This window comes from Halichoeres trimaculatus, unplaced genomic scaffold (assembly GCF_033239565.1).
Source record: "Halichoeres trimaculatus isolate MK-OKI-2021-1 unplaced genomic scaffold, fHalTri1.1 fHalTri1_scaffold_6, whole genome shotgun sequence".
Taxonomy (NCBI): domain Eukaryota; kingdom Metazoa; phylum Chordata; class Actinopteri; order Labriformes; family Labridae; genus Halichoeres; species Halichoeres trimaculatus.
The window spans coordinates 25,970,249-25,990,971 of NW_027437184.1; the positions used below are offsets into that span (position 1 = coordinate 25,970,249).

The 20,723-nt window shown below is 39.7% G+C and overlaps 1 protein-coding gene across 3 annotated transcripts in view; it reads left to right on the forward strand.

Annotated features, from left to right (window-relative positions):
• The window catches only part of arhgap32b (Rho GTPase activating protein 32b), a 203,368-nt gene that overhangs the window by 67,826 nt on the left and 114,819 nt on the right, over positions 1–20,723 (forward strand). For all 3 annotated transcript variants that reach the window (XM_074671654.1, XM_074671655.1, XM_074671656.1), the window contains exon 3: positions 17,000–17,105. In XM_074671654.1, the coding sequence (XP_074527755.1) occupies positions 17,000–17,105 (106 nt within the window). The remainder of the gene's footprint in view (positions 1–16,999; positions 17,106–20,723) is intronic.

Here is a 20,723-nt window from a genome sequence, read left to right on the forward strand (position 1 = left end):
CAGAACAGCAATACTGCCGGTATCTGAATATCCAGAGCTCTACAATAATAATAAAATCTTTCATATGCACATTATAGAGTAAACAGAAACTGAAAGGTACTACTAGGGGGTACGTGTTTTTGAAGAGGGAGTGTTGTGAAGGACTTTTGGGCGGGCTCTGCTGCAACGTTCGCCGAATCACCTCTACGTCGCTGCCGCCTGTTACCCCATGCTCATGCCGCGGTGGCAGGAGCCGCTTTGAAAAACGCATTTCAGGGGCCTCTGCCAGCAGAGGAGCGGTTTTCGGGGCGGTTACCGCGCGGCGGTGTGAAGGGCGCTTTATATTTAAACAAAGTATGTTTCAAACTGCTACGTATTCATATGTTATATAAATCCCTGAATTTGTTAACTACTCAAAATGGTCTGTTCTAGAAATAGCGTGAGGTCTTCTCGTCATCTTTTTGAGACTTGCTGAAACAATGAGGTCACCACAGACTGTTTCAAGACATAAAAGCCCCATTTTTACCAAGCGGTCCAGTTTAGATCAGCATGGTTTGTGTGTGTGTGTGTGTGTGTGTGTGTGTGTGTGTGTGTGTGTGTGTGTGTGTGTTTAATCAGTAAAACCTGATCCTGTTTGTGTTTCCACAGCCAACTGTGCCCCCTCATGGTAGGCGGTGTGTAAAGGCTAATTTATGCTTGATGCATCCGCAGGGTCCACGCAGCTTTGTGCTAACATCATTTTCGCACCTACGCCCCCTTGCGTGGTCCATTTCACAAGAAAAATTCCCGTGCTGTGCACACTCAGAACTTTCTAACCTGCCGTGGGGATAAGATGGCGGAAGAACGGGATCTCAGTTCAGAAATACAGGCATCTGTATGACTCTTCACACAGAGATCACCGCGATAACCAAGTGGTGAACAATTCATGGCAGGAAATTGCGGCCACTCTCGGCAGAGAAGAGAAATAGGTTAAAATAACCAGGAAAAATCTCCGGGATAGATGTGTAAGTGTGTTGTAAACAAAGGCAAACTTCTTCGACTCTTGTTTAGTACTATGGGAGACGTATGTTTGTGATACACCGCCCCCTGCAGTTTGGGAATGGAAACCAACAGACGCCAGGTGTTAAAAAGCATAAAAGCCCCATGCGTCCTCTCGTACAGATTTCATGCGTCTGATTTCTGGCGTAAAGCATCACACAGCCTTAAGCAAAGATGCCAATAGCCAAGTCAGCCATGTAACGGTGCCATGCCATAGTGGTGCAACATGTGTACCTTCCTGATAAATCCAGCGAAGAAGAAAAATGTGACACAGTAAACAAAGAGTACCTATGGAAGCTATCCAAACATTCACCTTCTTTGTGATTGGCATGTGGCTCTTTGTAACTAAGTGCATCAAGCTTTGTTTCGGAGGAGGCTGTGTGCCGGGAGGGGCAATACAGCCGCTGTCCCATGGGAAGTGATGATTCTTTCAACCAATCCACAGACTGTAGCTCCACCTTCTGGGGTCAGACCAGAATGTCTTGCACCCTAATGGAAGGGTCCCAAAAAGTGGAATGGTACGGTTCAGTTAATTGGGGTCTGTCCCAGGATCAGTCAATGGAAATGCCACAAAATGCGTGCCGTACTGAGATGAACTGAACTAAACCGCTTGGTGGAAACAGGGCTTTAGAGGCGTGGGCCTCAAACACCAAGGTCTGCTCCTGAAAGACCTCCATAGAGCTGGCCAATCAGGAGACAGGTTTTTTTGAGTGGAGAGCCTTAACGAGACAGCAGCTAAAATAAAGTTTTTCAGACAGCAGCACATTCTGTTTCAAAACAGAAAGAAAAGACTAACAGACTTATGTGTTCCAACAGTCTCTGCTTTCTTGTCTGCACAAAATAAACTACAGTTGTGGGGCAGTGGGTCTTGCTGCCCAAAATACCTATCCCCTGACAGATGCAACCTCTTCTTACCATTTCACCTTTCCTACCACTTTTATAAAATAAACAATTGGAGTTCTGTCAGCAGAGGTGAGTCAGTGGTCTGTGCATCACTAATAGACAGCTCTTTGCAAGGAATGCAGCGATCAAACTTAGTGAGGTTTAATTGGTGCAACTTTTTATGGTTATCTTTGAGAGGTGGGAGAAAAAAAACAAAATTGATATATTGGGATTTTTTGTTTGACAATATCAAAATCAGGATTCTTTGTCAAAAAAACATTTTTTTCTTTCTAAATTCAGATTCTTCATTTCAGTCTTTGATTTAAACTGGATTGGAAAAAAGTTACCACTTTTCTCTATCAGAAGGTGAACTGTTTCTCTCAGACTCAAGTGATGTGCAATTTATGGGAAAATATAGCTCCTGATATAGTCTGTAGAAATTATCACCATCATTTAACTTTTTCACAAGGTCTGCTGTTAAAAAGCAAAGTAAAAATCGTAAATATCCAAGATTGCAATCTAAATCGATTTGGCCCCCCAAAAATCGTAATAGAACCGAATCTTGCATCGTCCCAGCCCTAATATCTTTGAACTACAAAGTTGCACGAAACCCAAATCCTTTCAGAAAACCCACCTGAAGGTTTTGGCTCATGTTTAGTCTGACATATTATGAGCTGTATGTTAGACATACAGCTCCACATGGACGTAATATTTCACATAAGGAGCAGCCATGTTGTTTGTTAAATGTCTCTGTGTTAGTCATCATGTCAGTTCTGCTCTATGAGATAATGTTATATAATAACTATGACTGGCTCATCCTGAAGCATCCTCATGTCAAACGAAGCCTCTAAGGGTGGATGACCAAACTAATCCATCAGAGAAATTCAGATTTATTTCTGATTCCCTATATAATTCTATGATCTGTTAAAGAGATCTCTATAAGACCAAATTTAACCTTACAGGAGCTCTGTCCTTATACCTGCCTTTTAGCTGGATAAAAGGACTATCTGTTGTTGATTGAAAGTCTCAGATTACCCATAAGCCAAGATGAATTTCAGCCTGAAAAATCCTGCTGTCTGAGCTTTAGCCAGAGGCAGGAAGCTTAAACTCTGTCTCTAAAATTTACTGCTCATCCTTATCATATCAGGTTGCTCGGCCTTGATTCAATATATTCTTTTTTGGTACCAGCCTTTGTCCTACAGCAAGAAATAATCTATCAGAGCAGTTTCTTTTCATATCGAGTAATAAAGAGATGCCGATTAGATTGCTGAAGGGACAGACTGACAATGATTATAATCAACAAGTCTAAGTTTAAATCAATATTGGTGCATGCATTAATAAAAAAACGCTGCAGATGACAGGCAGCAGCCCAGCCAAGGACTTGGCTTGGGGAGTTGGGGGTCATAAACTCAAGTCCCAGTACTGACCAAAGAATGGGTTACTGGAGATGCTAGGATACTTCATTGGCCCTGCCAGAGTTCCCTCAAGCAAGGTACCAAGCCCTGTCTTCTTAAGGCAGCCTTTTCACTCCAAAGTCTAGTTTTTTTTATTCCCACAGCATCCAGTTTGTGCACCAGGAGCGTTCAGTTGTCCTTAGTTGAATATATCATGTTTTTCAGTCAATGGGTGGACATAATTCTATTTTCTAGACTCCGTCTCACATCCAGAGTGTCTCTGCTCACAAAGCAGCGACAATGTAAGCAACCAAACAAGGCATAATACCAGCAGTCAATGCAGCCTGTTTCGTCTTAAGGCTTCATAACTCTGAGAGTATTTCACCATTTTAGTTTGGAGAAAAGGACTGTGGTCAGAATCAGGCCTTCCTAATCATGGTAGCACATTGACAATGTGTTGACGTTGGAAGTGAAAGCAAACCGGACTTTTCCCTTTGAAACACCGACTGTGCCATTCAGCTTCACAGCCCAAAGTTAGAAACACACAGTGTGTTATATTTTAAGGCTCTCACCTTGAAAGCCTTATTCAAAAACACCTCTCTTTTTCTCTCCTTTTTTTTCATGGAGCTCAATGGAATAGCCAAACCAAAATGAAATCATTCGTCTCACATACTCAACACGAGTTGAGCTAAAAGCCAGGATGAAATGTGGCTTAAAATCAGATTTTCAAATGACATTATACGTTGAATGCGAAGGCTCAAGTGAACTTAAAAACCTAATCGCTAAATAAGAGACTTTAGGTGCTGTGTGGATTACGACCTGACTTGTGTAATGGTCTTAATCAGTCATCTTTCAAATATTGATTTTCACAAAATTGAAACTAAATTGATAACACTTATTGAGTTATGAGGTATGATTTCTTTCCTCTTCAAATTTTTCTGGATATTAATCTGCTGCTTGTCATTCATACCCATGATTAGTGATGGGAATTGAAAACCTCTTCCTGTTGAGAAACGATAATAAATGTTTCAGTCCATGGATATCGTTAGCTTTAGTGCTTAATGATTCCCTTATCAATTCTTTACGTTTTGCTGGAGCCGCCGGGCCTTACGTCAACTAGTCTGCTGCAGCTATCTTCAATGAAGTTTCCCAAGAAAACTCTGATTCAGGATTTTTAGCTTGAAATTTTACTGAAGAACTGACTTCATAAAGAAATGTACAAAACTCTCTCTCAGGAGATTCATATTCAGTACATTCGAAATGCTATAAATCACCTTATTTACCAAAATAACAAAATAGCGCAAGCCTGATGCTAACGTATATGGGACACTGCATTGATATGCTAGCATTCAGCATTCATCAGTATAACTTTAGCTTCAGAATAGAATTTCAACTTTCATCACAGAAACATATCACATCAGCTCTTTGTGAAAAATACTGAGAATTTCAAATGTAGAAAGCTAACAGGCAATTGAAAGGCTCATGGCTGACTTCACAACTACAGAAAGCTTCCAAACAACTTAAACCGTTGCTATAACCACTTTGAGACACTAGATGGCCTACTTGAATTATTAATATATTACGACACAGAACATCAACGTCACATTGTGTTCAATTTTTACCTGTTTCTGTATAATTATGCCCAGAAATATCCAGACTCAGGGACCAATTACATTTTATTCACTTACAGTATAAACTCAATTTAAGGTTGTTGACACAGAAAACCTGTAAAGCTACTTTTTGTAACAAGAAAATTTACAACAGGAATGATAAGGGAATTGATAAAGAATCAGATCGATAAGCAGAATCAGTGAGGGCATCGGTATTGACAAAATCTTATCAATTCCTATCCCCACCCATGATTCAAGAAAAATGTTAATTCTTTAATAAAAGCACATAGAACTGACTTTTATCCAAATATAAATATTTGATTCTGATTGGTTGATAACTGACAACAATGATGTATCATTTAATACACGTATAAAGGTCTTAAATTACTGAGCTATGACAGACACTTGACTTTAGAAGAATGAAACCTTAAAATGATATCTCCTAAAATCATCTTGAATAAATCTCTACTAACCAAGCCATGTTAAATTCTTGTGGAATGGAAGCGGAAGTGTCGCAGCCCTCAGTCTTCAGTCTTCATTCATCAGATCTCTGCCTCTCCTCACACCACTTCCATGATGTTCCCTGGAGAGTATTATTGGCAGCCCTAAAAGTGGCATGTGTCCACGTGTGTTCAGTCCAGCACAGAAAACATGCAGTGCTCTTAAGAGTTGCTCTTATAAACATTCATCACAGCCACCCAAACTGGCAGAGCTTGTTGCCTGTGTTTGGCTGCTTTTCTTCATTTCTCGCCCGATACAGACATTTATGCTGTTTATTTGGTCTAAAGTGATTGTCAGTTGCAAATAAAAGTGCCTGGCGTTTCTGTCCTTCACAGTTTTGAAAGGAGGGAAATAACATTTTCATTTTTCGCTCCCAGCTGCAGTCTTAGACTTTTTTCATATCTGAGGCTGTCAAATCATTCATCTGACAGAAATAATGCACCAATACACACACAAACACACAGAAAGACTAACCTTATGAGCACACTGTTAATGGACCAATGTCTTTAATTGTTTATGTGTCACAGTTATGCTTCAGTATAAATCTGTTTATTGAATAAAAGCTTTGTTCAAACAACAACCATTTCTATCCATCACCAATTTTTGTTACAGCAAAACAAGTGTAAGAGATGCATTTACAAGAACTCAGAGCAACAAGACCAAAAACATTTTCAAGAGTGCTTCAGTTGACAGCAAAGATCCTAGACCTTTTTTGTAAGTATGTTGTCTACCCATTTTCTAAGGTGTCTTTCTGCTTGCGACTTGGCAGTTACCAAAATTATACCATAAATGGACTCTATTTATATAGTGCATTCTCTTATGTCTTCTGACCACTCTAGAGTCCATTAGTATCACCAAATTACATTCACACACCAACGATACAGCCACCAAACACTGTGAACAGAGGGACCTAGGGTCAAACCCCAAACTGTTCTATTGAAAGATGGTTGTCTCTACCTCTGTGCGCCCCGTTTATGAATTGAACTGCTCAAATAAAAACTAAAATGCTAAAATATGCCAATTAACATAATGGTACAACATCCCTTTCTGTAAAAATAAACCTATAAGATGCATATAAGTATAAGATGCAGCCCATTGTTCCAGAGAGATGATAGGTTTTCCAGACAATTGTTGATGAAAACCTGTATGACAGTTATTTAAAAACCATGATGCTAACTTTTCAAATGTAACACTTTCAGCATTTCAATCTTGAAGGTAGGATCTGTAGAAATTTTTGTTACTTGTTAGTAGGCATGGGTACCAAATTGGGTACTTTAAGAGTTACAGGCCAAACTCTTCCTGTAGTCCTGAGTACCTGTTCATGTAAAATCAAACGGTACTATATTTTCGGTATCTAAACGCATCCTTGTGACTGTGATGGTGTGGAAGAGCAGGGGATTTTTCATGCTGTACATTAAAACAACATTACAAGTTTATATATTGAGAAATAAATGTTATATTAAATAACTTTAATGAAAAAATAAAAAAATAATGATGATTATTACAACATAAACACATACAAAAATACTGAAAATTGGTACCGTTGAATACTGATACCGATTGCCAGGTACTGGGCATCGGTACTGTATCGTTTTCAATATGAAAGGTACCCATCCCTACTCGTTAGTAAACACAACCTCCCAAATGGACTCCTCCTCTTTCTTTCTCCCTGCTACACCCACTATTGTATCTGCTTGGGATAACTTCTACCACTCGCTATCATTAACACGCCAATTCACTTTCGCACTGGGCTCCCTGTGATTGGCTGAGGTAAACACATCTACTCTCGGCCCAGAAACATCCCCATGCAACAAAAACATCAGCATGCAGGTTGAGGAGAGGGTTCAGGGCAGACACAGACACTGACACACATGTATAAAGGCTAGCAGAAGACAATTAAGCAGGATTATTCCTCTAAAAGTTGACATTTTATTTTTTAGGAAAATACTTCAGACTCTAAAAGCTCTCTGTTGCTGCATTGACAAACCATTTCCTCATCAGTTTCAAACAGTCATCTGTGGGGCGATTTCCAAAGTTCACTTGTGTTGTTATTTCTGTGCAGTTCTTTTTTGTCTGTTCACACCATGAGGAGTTAGCAGTCCTGCTAGCTACCAAAGTTGGTTATCTCTCAGCCTGCAAAATAGTTATGAGGATGAAATTAATAAAGCTTTGCAAGATCAAAGCGCCATCCTCTGGTTAAAGGATGGTGATATATCTCAGCATAGCCTGTGAGGTCTCAGTGATGTCACCCTTGGTTTCTGAAGAGGCGTTGGGAAGCCAAACAATAACCTCCACCATATTGGACATGTTGACTCAACCAACTGTTGGTCAGTTCAGGAACAGACTGGATAGCTGAGTAACTCTTTGGTCATTCTTGATGACACTAACTTTATTTTTGGTGAGTGCAAAACTTCACTACCGAGTTCCTCTGTTATAATTATACTTATGTAGATGAGCCTCTACATTTCTTAATAAGGATGGCACATTAAAGAGGAGGTATTGTACTTTGGTCAGACTTTAAATTGTCCCTCTGGTACACATGTAGTAGCTTTACATGATTAATAGCTAAAATAAATTTCATTTTTTATACTGATAATTTCTTAAACCCCAGCCTCTGTCTGAAACACTTTGATTTAGCTGCTATCTCTTTAAGGCTCCCCACTTCACAAACCCCCTTCCCTCTGATTGGCCAACCTCCTAGGGGGTTGTTGGAGGATCTTGAGCTGAGGATTTTGTGCTCTTTTTTTTTTTTTTTTTTTGGAATGCCCTGTTTTGGGTAGACATGGCATTACTACTTTATATCCAAAACAAGGTATAGCATGATACCCCTCTTTAAGTTGATGCACCTGGGTTCACTTGTTTTTGATAGGTTACGTTGCACCAATGATAAAGCCCTTGCCCCTTTAAGAGTGACAACAGGGACATTTGGTGTAGTAAAGTCTTTAGTTCTGTTGATTTGACTAACTCAGCAGCTTGAACAGCTGTGAGCAGTGCCTGTGTTTAAAAGCATAAATGTGTTGTAAATATCTTACCCTCGTTTTAGCTTTGAACAATAAAGCAGCTTTACTTTCAAGCTGTGTAAATGCTCTGGTTCTCTCTCCTGCTCTGAGATCAGATTGCTCCTGATGACTCTTCTCTAATGCGTTTTGAAACAGAGATTCTGTGATAGTGGTCCTTTATGTTCTGCTTCTTTTTAGTTTATATCTCCTCACAGGCCTGCACTGTGTGTGTGTGACAGAGAGAAAAGCCCTGTTTCTGACTGTGCTGAAATGTCAGTGCATCAAATCCACATGATGTCAGTTTGAGGTGGAGCAAATGTTGAGTCAGGCATTCAGCGGGGAGTCAGCAGAGCAGTGGAGACATGATGTGTGATGGCTGAAGATAATTGCAGAGAGATTTACCGCTCTCATGTTTTGCACGGCACTGAGCTGCTGTTTCTTTTACGCACCACATTCAGTGTATATTAAATATCACTGACAAAGGCTGTGGATTGAGACATACATTCTAGATGTGAGACTCTTCCTCTTTTGTTTCCTGCAGAGAAACATTTGACTCAGCAGGCCAGGGAGTCTGAGGGAAGTCCTCCTCCTCTTCCTCCATCAGTTTCTTCTTCTATCTGCTTTTCCAGCAGAGGAGAATGTAGGCGGAGTGCATGCGAGAGTGCTACTTCACACCACGTTAAAGTGAGCTTTTCTGGCTGTGGTGTTATAATGAGTGTTTGGAGCAGGTGCAGGAAGGAGAAGTTCCTTTCTCCTGACATGCCTCCTCACCGAGGAATGCAGGGAATGCTGGGAGTAAGTACCTCTTCTGAGCTGAGAAGGTGATACTTGGACGCTTTGCAATGCACCGGTGGAGCTGGGCCTTTATGTGAAGGTGCTCCACACTGTGTCAGTGATTCTTAAAGCTGTAAAGCTGAGTGGCTTTTAGAGCATGTCTTTGGCATAATTGTGGGTGCAGCATGTTGGTTAGAGTCTCAGTGATTTTAAAGTTTGTTCTGTCTAAAACATGACAGAGAATCCACATGTTGTGGCTGACCTCTTTTCAGTGCTTTGAGCTGAACAGCTCACAATATGAAGTCTTCCGACTTGGCTTAACGTGTTGACAAATACAGTTAATGTAAGTAATTATTATGACATGTAGCACAAAGTTTTATAAATTTCATAAGGACTTTATAGAGACTGTTAGTTTGTAAAATGAAGGTATCATAAGTGTGCTCACCTCTCTGCCTTCTTAAGTTTTTTTACAAGGGGTCTTCTAAAAGGAGCCTGTAGCGAGTCATAGCGCTCAATCTGATACCCAGACCCTGCACTCAACATGTCTAAAGTGTTTTAAGTAACCTAAACTTGCACCTGAAGGCACGGTCCTCAGCATTTCAAAGTGAGTGAATGTTAGCCTACTCTGCATGTATGAGCCTCTGCCAGCAAGGCATGAAAGACGTGTGACATGTACTGTAAAAGTTTTTTGATAATTAAAGGATTAGAAGAGCAAATTCAAGTTAAATCCATTTATTATGACACCTTTGTGTTAAATATTAATACAGATTTTCCGAGGCAATTAATTTTTACTTATTCAAAGTCAAAATTTTGACAACCCAACCATTATAGAGGCAAGAAAGCATTCAGAAAACAGAAAAATGAGCACAGCTTTTTCCAAAACAGCTAAACCACAATTACAATCTGAGTGAGTAAACTATATCAGAGTTTGTCAAGAGTAACAACCAGAACTGGATATCATAAACTGGTTCCTGTTAGGAATCGATAAGAAATGTATTAATCCACTGATATCATTAGCCTTTATGCTTAACGAATCCCTTATCAATTGTTTACATTACACCGCAGCTGCGGGACCTTACATCAACTACTCTGCAGCAGCCATCTTAGCTTAGTAGTTAGATAACCATTTCCCCAAAAAACTGTGATCCTGGGTTTTCAGCTTGAAGTTTTCCTAAAGAACTGAACACAGAGAAACGTACTTTACTCTCTCACAGGAGATTCATATTCAGTATATTCAACATGTTATACATACCCTAATGTACCAAAAAACGATACAAACCAGATAGCGCTAGCTTGATGGTATTATAACATGTTGAATATACTGAATATGAATATATGATGGTATTATAAACAGGAAATTGCAATCATATGGTAGCAGTTAGCATACATCGGTAGAACTTTGGTTATGCAACAGAATTTCAACTTTCATCAAAGAAACTTATCACAGTTACTCTTTTTTAAACAATACTGAGAACTCAAAATGTCAAAACACTAACAGGTAAGAGAAGGAAAGGTATGTGCAGGCTCATGGTTGACTTCAGCATAAAAAACGACAAGCTCAATGTGCTATAACCACTCCGAGACACTATATGCCCTACTTCAGTCAATAACCGATAACAAAACAGTACATCAGCGTCACGTGACGTGGGATTTGACCTTTTTTTAATTTATTTTTTTATGTCCAGAGATATTACGAGCCATTGACTAATTTCATATTTATTTACTTATAAACTCAATAAAATGTTGTTGATACAGAAAACCTGTAAAGCCAAGGGAGTCTATAAAGAATTGGATCGATAAGACAAATTCATGAAGGGTAGTGTTGTCTCAGATCAAACAGTCAGCAGTTATTCTGCAGTGGTCTGTTCAAACTTGAGAGTCTGTCAATAAAATGAAGAGTGAGGTTACGTTAGCTCTGCTTGGTAGGGAAGTGCTGGCAGGACATAGCTATCCAGGATTTACTAACATTTTACATTACATTTTACATTAGAGCACCGGGCTGCCAGCGGTGCTAAATATAGATGGCTACTAAACTACTTACAAACTGACGGTGTTTACTTGTTGTCACGTTAGCCTACAGATACGTCTGTGCACTGGGCTGCCGATAGCACTACATATAGCCGGCTACAACAACATTTGCTTGATGTCACGTTTCAAACCGTAGTGCTACGTCACTGTACTAATAAATAACTTACTTTGGCCTCACAGCATTTTTAAGAAATTAAACAGAATCAGGATCAGATTGTAACCCAGATGTTGTTAAACAATTAACCAATAATCCCACTCATAGAACCCACGGGGCACATTTACAACCTGGTTTTACCTCATGGTAGGAGATGATCTCAGATTGGCTGTTTGATGTAACTAACTCAACATAAAGTTTTAAAACCAAACCGACTATCATGTTTTAATGTGTTTCATAAACTTAAAGATTATTTTTACCAATGATGTGATACATTATAGAGGAGTTTACTCACAGAGCAGCCCTCAAAAAAGCATGGTATGTAATTCTCTTGCATTTTAACTTCAACATTTACAGAACCACTTGAAAAAACTTTTGAGACAAGGTGAGTACGCTTCATATTAGACACAGCTCATAACTGGCATTTGTAATGTTAGAATGTTAGATCCAAATGTTAGAATATTTATTTGTTTACGCAACAGGTAATTCTGGTTCTAGCTGGTCAGGAGCAAACAACAAACCAGAGGAAATGATTACCTCTTTAGCCTATGGTGCACCTCCTTTAACCTGTAATTCACAATGACTGAACATGATTGAGGTCTCTGGGAACCACTTTGTGGTGATTTTGGGTGAAACAGAAGTCATATTTGTGGTAAAAGTGGTTAACACAATCAATTCAAAGTTGAAGGAACAACATATTTGGACTCTTTTTCGTCTAAACGGATGAGAAGCATGCTGTTGAGGATAGAGTATGACTAAGACACGATTCCTCAGTTTTTGTGAATATAAATAGAACACTTCCTCCAAGTACCGTCCTGTTTCAGCCCTCACTCTGCCCTCACTTACTTCCTCCTTGACCTCCCTCCGAGTCTCTTCTAATCAAGGTGATGTTTGTGACCTTTTGGGCCCAAAGCTGTGAAGTGTCTGAACCGTTTCTCAAGCATTTCAGCCATCTCTTCAGCCTCACTGGCTGTAACAAGTTCCAGTGGGACTCAGGCTGTATCTATTTTTACACATCCGTGTGTGTGTTCTGCACCTCGGGGTCAGGATTCAGTGTACTTGGAAGGAGCACTTAAACTCAGGCTGTGTTTTCATTTTTAATTTTCTATCAGTATTTTTTCTTACAAATTTGTAGGTAAATGTTTTATTTTTATATACCCTGTGTGTATTACAGATTTTATTGTTGGAGTCGGGCTTAATTCATTCAGTTTTAGACTTCTTCATTAGTTTATCTGCCTGTTTACCTGCCTCTTAGAATTTGATTGTTAAAGGCACTGACTGTTCTCAAAAATGGACAATGTGTCCCGACCTTTCACCGCCGAGCCCATGCAGGAGTTATCACTTAGAGGAGCAGTGTCACTGACTTCCTGCCTCGACCAATCATTAAAACACACATCATCTTCAACTTATTGTTGAAATGACTCCCTAAGGTTGGTGCAGACAGTTCCAGATCATGATCCTCAGGCTTTTTCTGCCAGGTCTGTCTTTGGTAGCTAATATTTTCACAAAAATGTAGTTGACTGTCACACATTACTAGGGTGGGAGAAAATAATCAATTCACACAAATATTGTGATTTCTACTTTCACAATTTTTAAATCAGGATTTTTATTTATTTCAAATATCTTTTTTTTCTGATTTAAATCTTTCATTTGAGACTTTGTTTAAAAGCTGGGTCAGATGGAAAGAAAATGAACTGCTTTTCTCCAACAGAGGGTGAAATGTTTTTCCTTCATCTATCTATTAACTTGATTCAGATCCCCTGAATAAATCCTACAGACTGACTCACATGTGATGTACATTTTTGGGAATAATATGGCTCCTGACATAGTCTGTAGACATCATCATCATAATTGAACTCTTTGGCATGGTCTAGTGTTAAAAAAATCCAAATATCTGAAATATTGAAGAATTGTAATTTAAATCAAATCGACACCCAAACAGTCGTATAAGAATTAAATCGTGAGAAAAACAAACTGTCCCAGCCCTACTACTGATGTTTTTAACCTGCTGTGTTACAGCTGATGTTGGGGAATCAAATCTCCAATATGTGCTCACTCAAACTCAAACTTTCATGAAGAAAAAAACAAACTGCCACAACATGGGTTTTACACTGCCTTTACCAGAGTGTGACACTGGTGATACTGGAAACAGTCCATAACCCACATCTACCTGGCTGTTCTCACACGGTTGGCCCAGATAGTGTTACAGGACTTGGTGCCTCTTTTTCACTTATTTTGTTCCCGCCTGACGTAACTCTAAGCTTCTCCTCAGGGGTACGTCCCACATTTTGGAAATCACTGGGTTCCGACGACAGGTGACCAGCAGAAGTGGGTAGCTGAGCTGAGTGTGACAGCGCTATAAAAGCAATATAAAAGTGACTCCTCTAAGTTTGGCGATGTAAAGAATAGAATAGAATAGAAAATACTTTATTCATCCCCCTTCTCCAGTTCAGTCAGCCTCCACCTCCACAGGGTCCAGGACTGAGCTTCTTCGGCAGTCTGTTCAGTCTCTGTCTCCTGGATCCTGTCTGCTCACAGCAGGTGAAGCTCTTCCAATGTGGCGTTGTCCAGTGTTAGCTCTATTAGCCATGTCTGTAAATAGCATGATGCTACTCTGCTTTCTGTTGTTCCCTCTGTTGCTGGGTTAGCATGGCTAGCTCGTCCTTCTTATTGGTGATACATCTCACGTTCCCAGTATCGATGGATGGAAGGACGGATTGACGTCGTCACTTTTTAGCTCACACCTGAGAACCAGCACATCATCCTCACCTCCTTCTCCACGCCCTGTGGGGAAACATCAGGCCTTGCACCAGTTAGCATTGACATGCTACAGGCTGCTAACAGCTGAGTTCACATGTAAAAAATGCAGCCATGGTTACATGTAGGATCTCTAGACAAACACAGGAGCAAAAATGGTAGAAATGACACCGAAGACACGACCAGTTTGGTGTCCATGAACAACAAATGAGCCATACAAAGTAGCGATCACCTCCAAATGCAAAAATGACAATGCAAGGTGATAAACACAGAGACAAAGTCTCAGTCTGCTTAAAAAATAATCAGACACTAATGAAATTGTAGAATTGTACCCTAACGGATGGAAATTTGAAATAATTTAAAATTTGAATTGTTTTAAATCGCGTTCAGATTTGTTAAATTTCTGGTCATGTCTGACATGAACCGTTCAAAAGAAACATTCTTTCAACAAACTGTCTGAGACTGGGACAAGTTCTCTTTTCTTTGGACGTTTTGGATAAGAAAGTCAGTTACATATTTTTATGGTCAGTAACTTCCTCTCAATAAAAGATTTATTTGTTATTGGTGGGGTTCACAAAGAAGACTTCTTAAAATCTGTTTAGAGAAAACTTTTCCTGTCTGAATCTCTGGTATCGAGGCCAACATCTTATTTTTATCCCGGTGATAATTTGGCTGAACTTTGGAGTACAAGCACTGTGAATTGGTTTAGGGGAGTTTTGGAGAGCACCAAGTACAGAGAACTGCTTATTAGAAAACTTTTCTTTCCATCTTGACAAAGGCTTCCTGGCCCTTTAGTCCAATTATTTTGATGCAGAGATGTTGTTTCAGAGTTTGCTGGATGTTGTCCTTGTGCAGCTGCTGCACGCCCTCATCCAACCAGGAACAAAGGTCTTTGTCTTCTTTCAACCTCCTCTGTTGTTTCCTCCAGTTTATTAGACTCATGTAGATGAAGCATCGCTGCTGCATTCAGGATGATGGCTGTAACCCTGCTGGAGAGCTTTTGTCTGTGTGGTGGAGTGTGTGTGTTTGTGTGTGTGAGTCAGTAGTCAATTTGTGAACCCTGCTGTGAGAGTCTGTTTTATTTCCATCTCTGCTCTCTTGCCTCCTCATCATCTGAGGAAACAGAGAAAGACTTTGACATTGATGAGACGTCCGTGGAGAGAGACATCTCATCTTCAGGACTATATAAGAAAGCAATGCTTTCTAATTAATTCATTTTTTTTATGTTCTGTTTTTCCTCTCTTCCTTTGTTGGTCTGAATGAGGAACCCCTCACACACAAAAAGTCTTGAAAAGTCCCCACCCTCTGGATGTACTTCATTTTTATTCTTGTGGAATTCTAAATGTGAATCAGAAGAAAAACTCTTGTGTTTATACTTCATAAAGGTGGAAAGATCCTCCAGTATTAGGCAGAAAACTTAGATTTATTCCTTCACAGCTGGGCTCGAACCAGCAGCCATTGTTGTAACCAATTTATTTTCACTTTTTTACTGTTGTTTTTCCTGAATGACCTCTAAAGAATGCTTTAAAAAGTCTCCTGAAGTCCAAATTGCTACCTTGACGTTGTGCACTCTGTCCAAGCTGTACCTCAAAGATGTTCCATTTACAAACTAGAAAAGTACTCAGAGAGCTCAGACCTCCACCAAGCATGTTATGATTGTCACGCAACACTTTAGTCCTACTTTAATGTTATACTCCCTTTCAGCAGACTGTCTGCTACAATTTGGTGTTAGTTGCAGGTTTGTATAATAATTTGTTACCTGACAGTGTTGAAAATTATCATGACCCCGTACATATTTTATATTCCCAGGGATGGGTACCGAATTAGGTACTTTTATAGGTACTAACCAAATTCTGTAAAAAGTATTGGGTACTGGTTCACATAAAAGTGAAAGGTACCATGTTCAGGTACCTAAACGCATCCTTGTGACCGTGAAGGAGTGGAAGAGTAGGCAATGTTTCAAACTGGACGTGAACACAGTATTGCAAGGTTATACATTGAAGAACAAATATGTTAAATTAGAAAAATGAGATTTTATTGTTAAACAATTTGATTTTATTTCGACATTTACACAAAAAAGTACCATAAATTGGTACTGTTGAGTACCGATACTGATTGCCAGGTACTGGGCATCGGTACTGTAATGTTTGAAATGTGAAAGGTACCCATCCCTACATATACCAGATCCTAGTTTCCAGAATATTGCCAGGATCTGGATCATACTTTTACATCTGTCAGAAATTATGGGGACCTTATCTTGTATTATTTGCAAAGCAATCCGACCATTTATGGTGGATCACAATCACTGATGCTTTATGTTTAAGAGAACAGACATCCTCATTCTTATAAGGTGGGCTCTTCTTCCCTCTGATGAAAGAAACAGAGTGCACTTATGTGTCCTTTTTTGTCATTGTCTTGTCATGGTAGGATTCATTGCAGTGTTGTAATAACTGTGGTGTTGAAGTATTGCCTCAGACTTGGAGACATATTTGAACTTATCCTGACATCAAGCTGTTATGACTTATTGATGAGTCTTTTAAAAGAAAAAACATCAGCAACTGTGTTCAAGTCTATTCACCTTTGAGACATCCTTGAGGCTTGAACACTAAACTCTAGATGCTTTAAAAATGAATAATACCTCTGTAAGTTTTGCCATGCTGGTAGGACTAAACTATGAGTTCACTTTGGGCTCAGACAAACTGTAAACATAGAATAGTCCTGATAACTTATGGAGATGTTTGTTTGTTGTTGAATAACCAGCTTGCTTAAGACTCAGTAACTTTTCGTGCATTCACATTAGAATAAAAACAGAGCTGGCGCTCGCCTGTGTAAGAAACATTTATTTTATAAATGTGTGTGTGTTTGTGTGTGTTTTGGCTACAGGGGTCTGAGGCCTGGACGTCACCTGGACGACGACGACATTGTGCCTGAGCTGGCTTACATTCATCCAAGAGAGAGACCAGACTGGGAAGAGACCATCAGTGCCATGGTGAGACACAAACACACTCACACACCTGCACCGGTTTTTCCGAGGTTGCCTCTTATGCCTCGTACCCACACTTTTTTTGTTTTGAACACAAACTCTGCCGCCATCAGTGCCTCGAGACCTGCACTAAACTCAGTAAATCAAATCACGCCAGGCTGCCACATGACTTAATGTCATTTCTAGGAAGCTTGTCTCTCCATGTTTACACATCAGAACATTTCAGCTGTTTGCATTCATATGATCAACCTTGAAAATTTGGGATGTTATTTTCGAGGTGAAGAATTTTCAGCCTATGACCCAGAACGCACACGGACAAGCCCACTATCAGAGTGGAGCAGACGATGCTGTTGGATAAATCCAAAGAGTGGCTCACATAATCCAGGCTGAATGCTGGAAGTACATCTGGCAGTTAAAGCAGCATGTTAATGTGTAAGTAATGTGTAATAATATTACTGCTCCGACATTAGAGCGTAAGTAGATCAGACGTATTTAGCTGCGGTGGGTCGGTGTCAACAGATACTCAAAGTGGTATGAAGGTTACATTAAGGTTGTCCTGATAAACACATTATTAAATCCAGTGGCTGGCAAACCACAGGGAACAACAAGCACTATTACAAACACTGTGTTCAGGTTTCGTTATCTATTACCATGATGCTTTGCCTTGTGTATGAAATTTCAAGGGGTGGAGTGAAATGCCGCTGCAGAGTTTTTGTTCTTGAAGACACAGCAACGCCTGCTCTTGTTGGAAAAAGCAAATTCAGCCTCACAAGATTGGGAACAAACCAGCTCAATGAGAGATGAACAGTAGTAGCCAACCATTGTAGACAGGATTAATTACCCAATATGTGTCAGAAAAGACTCCTTCAGATAGGAAAATACATACATCCCAATAATATAACACTAATCCCAAATTCTAGCTATCAAGTGACTGACTTGAATTTATTCCTGTATAACCTTTTGTACAAACTGCTGTATGTGTCTTGCAGAAACATCTCTATGTAATGTTAGCACAAAAAACATTATTTCACAATCTTAAAGAAGCTGTGAGGAGTTTCAAAAGCCCGTATCTACCAAGCGGTTCAGCTAAGTTTGTCTTGGGACAGCATGCAGTTTATGGCGTTTCCATAGGGGTGCCAGACTAAACTGATCTGGTCCCTGAATGGAGTGGAGCTACAACACTGCAGTCTTTAAATTGGTCAAAACAATCATCACTTACCGTGCGACAGCGGCTGTATTTTTCTTCGGGGCGCACAGTCTTCTCTGAAACAAAGCTTGATTGTGCTTTGAAACAAATAGTCACATGCCAATCACAAAGAAGAGTAATTGTTGGATGACTTCCATCGTTGCTCTTTGTTTAGTGTGTTGCGTTTTTCTTATTCATTGGATTTATTAGCGGGGTACACTGTGTCGGACTGCTATGGCGTCACGCTATTATTTAACTGACGGACTATCCGCGTCCGGCTTACACGCTGTCTACCACAAGGGGGCACAGTTGGCTGTGGAAACACAAACAGGACCAGGCTAACCCGCTCCAAACTGTCCTGAAACTGTTTGTGATAATGTTCATTCCAACCCACAGTCAGCAGTTATTCTGCAGTGGTCTGTTCAAACTTGAGAGTCTATCAATAAAATGAAGAGTGAGATTACGTTAGCTCTGCTTGGTAGATGACTGGCAGGACACAGCTAACCAGGATTCGCTAATGTTACACATTACAGACTTGTCTTAGACCACCAGGCTGCCAGCTGCGCTAAATGAAGAAGCTACTAAACTAAGGTTCAAACTTATGTTTGTTTGTTGTCACATTTCAAACCATAGCGTTACCTCACTGCCGATAAACACCTAACCATGTTGTGTTGTATCTGGTAAAAAGTTGTCTTGAACAAAGTAAAAATTGTTTCGATCCAATCTACATTTAATTCCAAAACGAACACACACTTGGTTAGAATTTACATCTTCTCGACAGTGTGTGTGAGACTCCAGGCCAGAAGGTGGCGATACAGACCAATTAAAACAAATCCTTCTCATAGCATCTTTAATTTGTGCATTTTTGAATGTTCGATTGTTTTGTGTTTACTCACCCAACCTGCTCGAGTCACAAGTAGCCCAAGATCTACCAGGTAAGCGATTATCTTCAAAACCTACTTTCGTCGGCTTTCGTCTAATTGGAGCAGTGATAACTTGCTTGTAGAACCAATATCTTGATATGGTTGACTGACAGGTACTTACAATTTACCAGATAATCCAACCTCCTTGCTCATTTTTCTCCAAGCGAGCTCCTTTCTATTCAGAGTTTGGAGAAACCACATGCATTTGGAATAAAGTTGTCCTACATTTTCCAGGATAGATGAATCTCTGCTAGTCTTTTCGGTCAGACATTGCTCAAGGATCTCAGTGCTGATTGGCTGTCATGGGGTGAATATTTGGCTGGAGATCAGAATTTTTTTAACTCAAAAGAATAAGAAAATGAAGTGAGTGCAATGTGAAACAGAATCATTGCTATTTGCCTTATAACTCGCTCAATCTAGGGATGCACGATATTATCGGCACAATATCGGTATCGGCTGATAAAAGCTCAAAAACACGTTTATCGATATTGGCAGATATGAAAATTTTTGCCGATATGCACAGCCGATAAGGTGCTATTCAGTTAGGATTATTATTATTTTCCATCTGAAAAATAAGCTCCTTAAATAAAATGTAGCACTTCATTTATTTGCACTGCAGAGCTCTGTGTCTGTCACCAGGTTCTTACAGTAGCTCTAAAATAATCAAATGCAACTTGGTTATGTTTAAAAATGCATTGTACATTTAAAGTTCATGTGATCTAAAGACATTATTTTTCTGTATTTCAATACTGAATGTCTTGAGTTTGAAAAAATAATACATTTCTTATTTATGGTGAAATCAAATGTTTTTTTGTCTTGTTTTATGTGTGTTTCTTAAACAAATAAGACCGTCACAATAAGAGTAACATATAAATTCCAGTACAGGATAGACTTAGCTTTCTTTACAGTGAAAAAAACAAACAAACTTGTGATCATCGGTATCGGTATCGGCCAAAAGGGGTCTCGATATATCGGCATATCAGATATCGGCAAAAATCCAATATCGTGCATCCCTAGCTCAATCCGTGAATTTCCTGCTGCCAAATTCACAGCATGTGTGTCCCACGACAATCTTGTATCTACTGCTGTAGTTCACCCAGATGAATGATTATAGTTACATTTGGAGTGAGCAAGACATTTAATGTGACATAAGGATGTCAACATAGAAACAGTCACCATCACAAAGTCTTCCTCCTCTTTACGCATCAGCTACTGCTTAGCCACCAAAGCCAGAGAGAGAAGTCATCTGTGTGCGTCAGAAGATGATGATCTCCTGCTGTGAGATACATGATTTTAAATAAAGTTCCTGAGAAATATTTAGAAAATGTGTTAAGCTTATGTGTGTAAAGGGCTGCAGGTAGTTAAGGCTGTTGCCAACTGGCACTTTCAAAGCTGTAATGTAGCAACTTGCACAAAATCTCCTGCCACATCTGAGGTAACATCAACAACCCGTTTCATAGAGCAGTGAAATAAGGATGAATGAAGACTTATTACGACGACACGTGTCACCCTGTT